Source organism: Setaria italica, chromosome V (genome assembly GCF_000263155.2).
Source record: "Setaria italica strain Yugu1 chromosome V, Setaria_italica_v2.0, whole genome shotgun sequence".
In the NCBI taxonomy this organism is placed as follows: domain Eukaryota; kingdom Viridiplantae; phylum Streptophyta; class Magnoliopsida; order Poales; family Poaceae; genus Setaria; species Setaria italica.
The window spans coordinates 46,912,868-46,923,456 of NC_028454.1; the positions used below are offsets into that span (position 1 = coordinate 46,912,868).

The 10,589-nt window shown below is 48.9% G+C and overlaps 1 protein-coding gene across 1 annotated transcript; it reads right to left on the bottom strand.

Annotated features, from left to right (window-relative positions):
• Nucleotides 1–2,061: 2,061 nt before the first annotated feature.
• LOC101780312 (actin-7) lies at nucleotides 2,062–5,614 on the bottom strand. The gene is made up of 5 exons (XM_004971314.4): nucleotides 5,446–5,614; nucleotides 4,019–4,092; nucleotides 3,537–3,930; nucleotides 2,627–3,240; nucleotides 2,062–2,494 (listed from the first exon to the last, which is right to left on the bottom strand). Exons 2-5 carry the CDS (start codon nucleotides 4,076–4,078, stop codon nucleotides 2,429–2,431), a joined length of 1,134 nt encoding a protein of 377 aa, XP_004971371.1. The 5' UTR covers nucleotides 4,079–4,092; nucleotides 5,446–5,614; the 3' UTR covers nucleotides 2,062–2,428.
• Between the last annotated feature and the right edge of the window lie 4,975 nt (nucleotides 5,615–10,589).

Sequence of the window (10,589 nt, forward strand, 5' to 3'; positions counted from 1 at the left end):
AGCGCCGTGATCTTCATCCGCGAGCCGGATCCGGCCGGGAGGGGGGGCGGCGGGAAAGAGGGAGGTGCCCTGGACCTGGATGGGGTGGGGATCGGATGCCGGCGACGGGCGGTGGCGTGTCGGGGAGTTGAGAATTGGGCACGGTGGTGCGCTGGGAATCGCGGACGCGAATACGATGCGCTTCCTTCCTTCCTCTTGGTTTGGTTGGGTTCGTTCGGGGAAGGAAGACGACAGCAGGCGGCAGTCCGCGCGGCGCACGCGGATGCTGCCGACGTGTACCCGTTTCTAGAGATTTGGCTTTCTTTTTTTTCTTTTTTCTTTTTCTTTTAGTCCGTTTCATTTTTTTTAATTCATAGGTATTCGTACGCACCTGTGTGGTATGTTAGGTGCATACAAATATCTATGGCACTGTATATATTTAGGTGCGTACAAATATCTATAAACCTAAGAAGTCAAAACTTACAATTTGGGACGGAGATGCCTATTGTACCGTGGAGAACTTGTTGACTTATTGTAACATATATTTTTTAGTCTAAATGGATTCATGCCATTACAAATTTCAAGAATTGAAAACTTACCATCGGTTGGCACTGGTAATGGCATTTTTCAAATTATTGATAATTGTAACGGCGTGTATGAAATTATTCCTAATCTCTTTAATCACCTTGCGCAATGTGTAATACCTGCCCATCAGATCTCTAGTTGCATTTGATTTTCCTTGCTTATTTTTAGGCTCCCTTTAGTCCAGTTTAACCCTCCCGTTTATTTATGGGGACTAAAGAGCATTAAATGACTCAACAATGACCTCAGTACCCCTAATCAATGCTGCCCTACCCTTTTCCCTCCTCCAGCTACTGCTCCTTCCTCCCGAGCGCCGCCGCATCCTTTCCCCTGTTCTTTTCTTCTCCCACATGAGCAGGCCCTAGCCTCCCTGCACCGCGTGAGTCTCTGCGCCGCCGCGCGCCCGTTCGCCCGTCGCCTGGCCCCCTCTTGCGTCACACCCTGCCTCCTACCTGCGCCGCTCGCCACTGGCCCGTTCGCCCACTGCGGCTTGCCTCCTACGCCACCGCCGGCCCACCTGCGCCGCGACCTACTTGCGCCCGCCGCCGCACTGCACGCCCCTGCGCCGCGCTCGCCTCGCTCCCGCTCCTGGCCTGCTCTTGGCCGCGCTCGCCTCCGCCACTACGGTCTGCAGCACTGGCAAGAAAGAAGAAGAGGGAGAGAGCAGAGGGGAGATGGAACCGGGGAAAGAGGACGACGCCGGACCGAAGCTGCTGCCGCGAACGACGACGTCGACAACCGCGAGACGAATCCGAGGGGAGGAGCGGGGGCGTGGCGGCGGTGGGGAGGAGTGGGGACGCTGGCTGGAGCAGTGGTGCGGCGGCGGCGGGAAGGGCGGAGGGTGCGGCCGCGGCGGGGATGGAACGGGAGGCAGAAACATCCGGATGGGTGGGTGCAGAGGGGTGCGGGGGGAGGGTCACGGACATATCATAAATGAGGCAAGGGATGTCTAGGGTACACTTTAGTCCTCATAAGCAACCCCTTAGTAACTTATGAACTGGGACTAAAGTTTACTAAAGTTTAATTTCCATACGTAAGTTTGTTAAAGTTTAGGGACTAAAGTTCAATTTCCATACGTAAGTTTGTTTGGCATTTTAGGGACTAAAAAGGTTGAAACCAAACAGGCCTACTCGCTCATGCTGCAATGTGCGGCAGCCCAAACCAAACAGGCCTACTCGCTCATGCTGCAATGTGTTGCAGCAGCCCAACATTTGTAACAATAGAACAGGGGAAAGATAAAGGTCCATTCAGAACTTTATGCCCGTCTCTGGCAGCACATAATCTGTCAAATTGATCTAAAAAGGGTCATATTCGTCGTTCTGAATGCACACACGTTGGCCAGCAAGTGCATAGTTAAAAGTTAAACCCTGAAGGAATCCAACGACAGCCATGAACAGTTGGCAACTCGGCAACCACCACGAATGATACTTGCAGTTGCAGCATATAATGTCACCACGAATTGATGATCATCACCACAGTTGCACTTCCAAATGATTCTCGGAGAACAACAGAGCTGCTACTTTAGCACCATAGATTTGAACTGAGCCAACAACCACCCAAGGCATCGTAGGCACTGGCACACAAAAATAATAAATTTTAAAAATCCACATAATCCTCTACCCACAAAAAAACTTATAGAACTATCAGCTATAACAGTTTCAACCGATCAAGCCAACCATAAGTTCCACGAGGTGACCTCACTGTCACAGGGCGACGAAATAGTAGGAGTACAAAGGTAACTGGGGCAACCACAGATACAAGTGGCCGAAATAAGGACCGTCTGCAGAACACAAACATAACCTGCAATCTTCTCTCCCCCCATGAAAAAACCCACACATAGGAGACTACACGAAAACGGCAGCTGAACTCAGAAGCACTTCCTGTGGACGATTGCTGGGCCGGACTCATCGTACTCGTCCTTCGATATCCACATCTGTTTTACCAATCACAAGGAAGACAATCAGATGACAAGAACTGGTGTAATGTTAAGACAAGCAATATGGCTTGATGCCGGATAAGTTAAATTCAACAAATGTGAACCCAACTGCAACAAAGCAAGCAGTACCTGTTGGAAGGTGCTGAGAGAAGCTAGGATAGACCCTCCGATCCAGACACTGTACTTGCGCTCAGGTGGAGCAACCACCTTGATCTTCATGCTGCTCGGAGCAAGGGCGGTGATCTCCTTGCTCATACGGTCAGCGATGCCTGGGAACATTGTTGAGCCTCCACTGAGCACAATGTTGCCGTACAGGTCCTTCCTGATATCCACATCACACTTCATGATGGAGTTGTAGGTAGTCTCATGGATTCCAGGAGATTCCATGCCAATCATAGATGGCTGGAAGAGGACCTCAGGGCACCTAAACCTCTCCGCGCCGATGGTAATCACCTGGCCATCAGGCAGCTCGTAGCTCTTCTCAACCGAGGAGCTGTTCTTGGCAGTCTCCAGCTCCTGCTCATAGTCAAGGGCCACGTATGCAAGCTTCTCCTTGATGTCCCTCACAATTTCCCGCTCAGCAGAGGTGGTGAAAGAGTATCCTCTCTCAGTGAGGATCTTCATGAGAGAATCCGTGAGGTCACGGCCAGCAAGATCCAGACGAAGGATAGCATGAGGAAGTGCATATCCTTCATAGATGGGCACAGTGTGGCTCACACCATCACCAGAGTCAAGAACAATACCTGCCAAGTTATGAACAGGGTTAGCTAGATACTACTAGAACTGATAATTGGTTCACTACTGGTAATCACATTTTTCATCTACCTAACTCTACTGTATACTAACCTATGTATAGAAGACAAAAATTACACAAGCATGCAATGACAAATTGGATGCAAACAAGTACTTGATAATCACCCAGGTTTATATGTTAACATATCAGTTGCTTCAATGAGGTACGACGCAGCTCAACAATATTATGAATATAATTAATGCAAAACTGGGAAGAGAACGACAAGCGGAATGGAATACTTCATACCTGTGGTACGACCACTAGCATAGAGTGAAAGCACAGCTTGAATTGCAACATACATGGCAGGGACATTGAAGGTCTCAAACATGATCTGTGTCATCTTCTCCCTGTTAGCTTTGGGGTTCAAAGGAGCTTCAGTGAGCAACACTGGGTGCTCCTCAGGTGCAACACGGAGCTCATTGTAGAAAGTGTGATGCCAGATCTTCTCCATGTCATCCCAGTTGCTGACAATACCATGCTCAATTGGGTACTTCAACGTGAGAATACCTCTCTTGGACTGTGCCTCGTCTCCGACATATGCATCCTTCTGCCCCATTCCTACCATCACACCAGTGTGGCGAGGACGACCAACAATGCTAGGGAAAACAGCCCTTGGTGCATCGTCACCAGCAAACCCAGCCTGCAAAATTAAATACAATTCAAATTGGTGTAGTTGCAGTGGGAGATGAAATATGTAACCCTGATTATTAAGGGATGAAGTTCCTAACCTTGACCATTCCAGTTCCATTGTCACAGACAAGAGGCTGGATATCCTCACCGTCAGCCATTTCCTACAGGTACTCTGCAAGAGGTAGCAAAAAAGGGGTATCAGTTAACAGCAAGTGTATCCTGCTAGATAGTAGCTGTACAAGGGAACCAGTAAGCATCGTAAACATAAAAGTTTTGAAGGCATATCAACTGAACCTTTATATTTGTGCATCTATAAGTCAATAAAAACAACATATGTACAGAGCTTACTGCCAGGCAAAAGTGGGATTCATTTCACCGACTAGGCTAATGTTGTACTCCCTCCGTTCCAAATTGTAGGTCGTTTTGACTTTTGTAGGTTCATAGATATTATTATGCATCTAGATATAGTGTATGTCTAGGTGCATAATAATATCTATGAATCTAGAAAAGTCAAAACGACCTACAATTTGGAACGGAGAGAGTAAGAAATAATCTGATAACTTGCGGACTGTTGTTTCCAACATTTATAAAAATGTGTAAAGTACCATAACCAAACATTCGTATAACTAAACATGATAGGAAAAGACTAGCATTGCTTTGAAAAAGTAGTGTACATGTACTGGCCAATCTAACAAGCTTTTTTGTTGTCTAAAATGTGACCTGCAGAGCAACAAAAATCACATGCTGAACTTTTCAGCCTAACATTTGGTGCCATGAAACATCACTAAGTTGTCACTAATTTTGGGTGGTATGTGCTCAATAGCTATTCATGACAAGGAAACATCCTAACATGCAGATATGCTTTCCAAATAGCTCTCTCCGAATGAACCACACACGGATTTTTACACTCTGGTAGTTCAATCACACCAAATTAACTATCCGCGACTTTCATCCAACCATGTTACCAGTTACCGCAACTATCTGGACTTGCTAGACAGAGCATCACGAAGCTCTCCCAGACTCCCAGTCAAGCAGGAAACTAGAACGTCGGAGCTGGGAAGTAGTCAAGCAGTCACACCCCAAGGGCTCGTGCATCGCCAGCAACACGTAAGCGCATTCAGGCACATCACAGTCACCATTCCTAGGTACGTAGCTCAGAGAGCCTCCTCGCACGGCAGTCCCGCAAACACACATCAGGCGTGCGCACAAAATCAGACGCATCGGCACGCAGAAACGCTACAGATCAGGAACAGGACGGAGTTCATCAAGCACAGACGTCAGACGAACACCCTAGCACCAACCACGAAGCACGATCCGCTGGCGGATCGCGCGGTACCCGCCCCGGATCTGGCGGGAGCACCGGAGGCAAGTGACCAGAACGCATGAGCAAACCGCAGATCTCGAGCCAGGCCGCTCAGATCTGAGCGCCAAACACTCGAAAAATGCTGGAGCAGGAGCTAGTGCGTGGGGAGATCGCGAGTAGAGGGGCTCCAGGGAGCGGAGGGGAGGGGGAGGAGGAGATTACCGGGGACGGAGCCGAATCAAGGAGGAGGAGGAGCGACGGCCTTGAAGCTTCGGAGGGAGTGGGGGAGTAGTTGTGAAGCTTGGAGAGGGGTGGCTTCGGACGAGAGAGGCTCCCCTATATTTGTGGCTCCCGGTTCGGTCGGGTCCTCGTCATCACAGGAACAGCACAGCCAGGACCAGTTGGCCTCTTGCATCTCTTTCTACTTGCAAATTCCCTTTCCAGCATCCTTCTGGACACTTCCAATTATTGAGCGCTAGTTTCTTTTTTCCCAGCTGCTCTATGAGAAAATAAGCATTTTTTTCAGAAAGAAAATATATCTAGCATTGAGTTTTTTTTTTCTGAAGATGCTCTCTAACAAAAAAAACTTTTTAAAAAATATATTGTTAGTATTGAGTTTTATAACTCAATTTGGTGCGACATTTTGCTTGGTATATGGCATACTCAATGGTGGTATTGGAACGCTATGCCTTTTATTTTTATTTGTCGGTGATATTAATTCATATGTCGTCAACGTGATCAAGCGAGGCAATACGAACGATTTCAAAGAAATACAACGCCAAACATTGTACATGTTATTATTATAGGAACGTGATCCGATTGTTGTTGTTGTTTGTTAATGACCTGCCATTGCAATGTATCGTAGAAATATGTGTACTCGGTACACAACAATGCCGAGTGTTTCTGGATCTCATTGTTAGCAGCGAGTGGTTTTTCGGTCTTCAAAGCCTTGTGTGGCAACTGGTTTCCTTTGTTGCCTTTTTAGTGCATTTTTCAAACTTAAGTGGATAACGAATAATCGAAGAAAGAAGACGACCAGAAAGTTCTTCGGTGTAATTATATTTTTTAGATGTTGTTTTGTGTCACGTTATCCTTCATTTATACCACATATTGTTTTCCTTTTTGTCTTTCTCAGAAAAAAAATCAATGCCAGCAGCGGGCAACACTTCTCTAGCCAAAATCAATGCCAGTAGCGGGCAACACTTCTCTAGCCATCCCAAGTGCTGCCGCCTGGCATCACCGGTTCAACCTCCGCCACTTTCCTCTAAGTATGTGTTTGGTTACTGGGTTGACGTGGGTCGGAATGGGTTTGACCCACGTCGTCCCGCATTTGGTTCAGGATGTGGGTTGGGGTCTGACCTACATGGGAATATTCCTCGTAGATGCGGTTTGAGTGCGTCCCTCCAAAACGAGCGGACGCACTCGACCCGCTCGTTTCCTGTCCGTGATGTCTCCAGTCCGTCGTCTGTGGGGGGTGCGGAGCAGGGCCCCGACGGGGCGGGAGTGTCGGCGGCGCTGGGCCGAGCGAAGGCAGCGGAGCAGGGACCCGCAGAGGAGGAGGCCGGCGGCGGGGGAGGAGGAGGCCAGCGCGAGTGCGATGGGGAGGAGGCCGCCGCGGGGACGGGAGGGAGGAGGAGGCCGGCGGCGGGGAGGTAGCCGCCGTGGGGCGGGAGGTGGCGGCTGGCGCGCTGGGGGCAGCAGGCAGGAGGTGGCTGGGGTGCGGGGGCCGGGTGAAGAGGGGGGATGAAGAAGATAAGGTGGCTGACGTGTGGGGTCAACAACTGGCAGGTGGGACCCAATGCTAACGGTGTTAAAATGGCATCTATTCCATCTCTCTCAACCCCTCCAACCAAATAAAAGACCGGAACGAACCCGTCCCTCTCCATCTCTCTCATCCAAATATGAGATGGGTTGACTCTAACCCAGAAAAGGGGGTCGGCTCCGACCCAACCCATGTCATCCTAAAACCAAACACATGCTAAATAAACTTGCTTGAGGGCGTTGTGACAGCCAATAAGAAAAGAAGATGAGATCTTGGCCGTTGCATCACGATCCAGTGTATTGCATGAAATACCAAAAGTGACAGAAATGAGGCTAAAAATGGGATGGCTAGCTAGCTGAAAAATAGGATTATCTTTATGATTTTGCACTCATATCACAATAATAGTATGTGATATCACTTTGGGTCAGGATGTCAAATCCTAAAAAGCTCGCAACCCAAACTGATTTTTCGCCACAATTTGTAAGCATCTATATATCCGGCCCAGCACTGTTGTCTGCTTGCTGCATGCTAAACATAGCTGATGAGACAAGTTGTCGTGCTGCATACTAAACATAGCTAATGAGACAAGTTGTTGGAAGTAGAGAGATCCGAAGCGGCCGGGTGCAGCAGCTGCATGCTAAACATAGATAGCGCTGGAAAAGGATTTAAAACTCCCTCGGACGACGAACATGCCATTGCCACCACACATAGCTCGTGAAGCTCGCACGTCCTCACCCTGGTGTCCGCATCCCTGCTATATATACGCACGCCCGCGCGTCTCAGTTCCAACACCACCATCACGAACAACTAATCAACCGCGCAACAAGTTAAGGAAGAAGAAGATAGCAGCAGCTGCTGCTATGGCCGGCCAGCAAAGCACGAGGATGGTGGCAATGCTCCTTGCCGCCCTCGTGGTGGCAGCGGCGTCCCTGCCCGCGGCCACCGCCTACGGCTGCTATGACGACTGCTACGAGCGGTGCGCCAACGGCAAGGACGACCCCGTCTGCACCAAGATGTGCAACCAGGCGTGCGGCCCCGACGACCAGGGTGGCGCCGCCGCCGCGCCCACGGCTTGATCATCATCGTATCTGCTGCCGCCTGCATGCGTCCACACCATCTATTTAGGGCCTGTTTGGCTCCATGGTGTTAAAGTTTAACACCCGTCACATCGAATGTTTGGATGCTAATTAGGAGTATTAAACATAGACTAATTACAAAACTAATTGCACAGATGGAGTGTAATTCGTGAGACGAATCTATTAAGCCTAATTAGTCCATGATTTGACAATGTGGTGCTACAGTAACCATTTGCTAATGATGGATTAATTAGGCTTAATAGATTCGTCACGCGAATTAGCACAGGGTTCTGCAATTAGTTTTATAATTAGCTCATGTTTAGTTCTCCTAATTAGCATCCGAACATCCGATGTGACACTGTTAAAGTTTAGCACCTCGTATCCAAACACCCCCTTAGGATATGATTCGTCGTCGCCCGACAATGCCCTGTTATTATTACTAGTTTCCTTATTCATGGATCCTGTTGCCGTTCCTTTCTCGATCCCAGTGTTGATTTCCTATTTTTCTTCTTAGGGGGTGTTTGGATTCTGGAGCTAAAGTTTAGTTCGTGTCACATCAAATATTCGAAGGCTAATTAGGAGGACTAAATATGAGTTAATTATAAAACTAATTACACAGATGGATGCTAAACGGCGAGACGAATCTATTAAGCCTAATTAATCCATCATTAGCAAATGGTTACTGTAGCAGCACATTATCAAATCATGGACTAATTAGGCTTAATAGATTCGTCTCGCCGTTTAGCCTCCATCTATGCAATGGGTTTTGTAAATAATATATGTTTAATACTCCTAATTAGTATCTAAACATTCGATATGACAAGGACTAAAGTTTAACCTGTGGATCCAAACACTCATTCATGTGTTCCCATCCATCCATCAGCTGTTTTGTAACTCGTGCAATTTGCCAGTGAATACATACTTTCTACATGACAAAATGGGCCAAGAAACTAATTGGGCCTAGCTGGAGTTAATATTTTTAGCCCAGCTCAGTTCCCACACAGGCTCTCTCGCTGTTTACTCTCCTCCTCCCTCCAACTCTCTTCTCCCTTCCACAATTTCAAATCAGCCACAAGCAGGAACTGCATCTCGATCCATTCCCCCACCCCTCCGTGCAGTCTTCCATGGCCGCATGTGGTTGGGGCCGCATGTGGCTGGGCCTGCCATGGCCGGACCCATGGTGAGGGTCAAGTCCGCCGATTGTGGTGCCCAGCGACAGTGGGCCTTCATCCCTACTCTTCGAGGCGGCAGTGCCCACGACACCGTGGTTGACGGCGGTGGCATCGGCCGGCAGGGGTTCAACACGAGCGCGGCTAGCAGTGGGCGACCAGCTACCCCAGCAAGCTTTGCCTACCGTGCAAGGCCAGCTGCAGGCAGAGTGTTGCTGTGGCGTGCCCAGGCACCGGTCAGCTGCTTTGCGGCCAACTCCAGTCGGGCACGGTACCTGTGGCATCATGTGGTCCTGTTTGAGTTTCGTCCATATACCATGGTCGGTCTTCCTTGGCAATCCTGGGGGTTCTGCTCAGGAATGGGTGGTGCGGGCAGATTCGGCAAAAGCCATTCCCAACTCCATGTTGGTGTGGATGATGGCGACGCTCTTGGGCACCGCGGACTTCCTTGGAGGCGTTGTCAATTTGATCTCCCTCGCAATCTAGAGTGACCTCTAGGTGAAAACCTTCTGATTCTATCGGATGGATAGTAGTGGCATCTCTGATGTCACACCCTACTTGTAGGCATCGTCTATGGAGGTCTCTGCTGCTGCCTGCTGATCGTGTATGCTTTGTGGATTCTTCCACCTCTTTACTCTTCTTGAGTGTGGCCAGCACTAGCTGTTGGCTTTGTCGTGGTTCAGCGAGTGTCCTCATACGGCACCTCTACTTCGTCGACGCTCTCTTTGTTGGCGGTGACAGAAAATCAAATGTCGGGTGGTGTTTCCACCGCTTCCACCATTCCCCTTCAAGGATTCCTCCCCTTGGACGTTCTTGGAGCTCGGATGTGCTATTAGTGTCGCTACCATCTTCAAGGGAGGTCGCCGTATCCGGTGAGCCATGGCTTGTGCGTCTTTTGCCTCCTTTAGTCCCCATTCCGTTGGGTGGTTCCTCAGATGGAGGGAGCAGCTGAACGGCGTAGCTACGAGAGGTGTTGGTGCAGGGTGCAATGGCTATGGTATAATCGGCAAGCACGTTGTTCGGTGGTGACACTAATCGATAATCGGTTGTGTCGTGTCTCCTCTTAGAATTGTTTGCGAGCCATGTTTTTCTCTTTCTTGTACCCTCTGGTTTTGTACTCCATTCTTCTCTAGAGTTGTGCTCATCTGACCGTGGTCAAACACTTGTAAGGTGCTCCGCACCAAAATCATTACCGGGCTAGCCGGCATGTGTGGTTTAATGAAATTCAGGTGGGGATTTTTTGTTCCCGGTGACATCTCAAAAAAAATGATTAGAAAAGTATTCCATCCATTTTTTGAATGTATACAGTTTTGGACAAGCTAATTACTAGTTCATTATTTAAACGGCCGGACTATGTAG

What these genes read in the sequence shown, in the direction of transcription:
- LOC101780312 (XM_004971314.4), bottom strand. Translation starts at nt 4,078, where the DNA reads ATGGCTGACGGTGAGGATATCCAGCCTCTTGTCTGTGACAATGGAACT. An exon ending in ATGGAACTGGAATGGTCAAG is followed by an intron (nt 3,931 to 4,018) that starts GTTAGGAACTTC and finishes TTAATTTTGCAG; the next exon opens with GCTGGGTTTGCTGGTGACGA. An exon ending in TGCTAGTGGTCGTACCACAG is followed by an intron (nt 3,241 to 3,536) that starts GTATGAAGTATT and finishes ATAACTTGGCAG; the next exon opens with GTATTGTTCTTGACTCTGGT.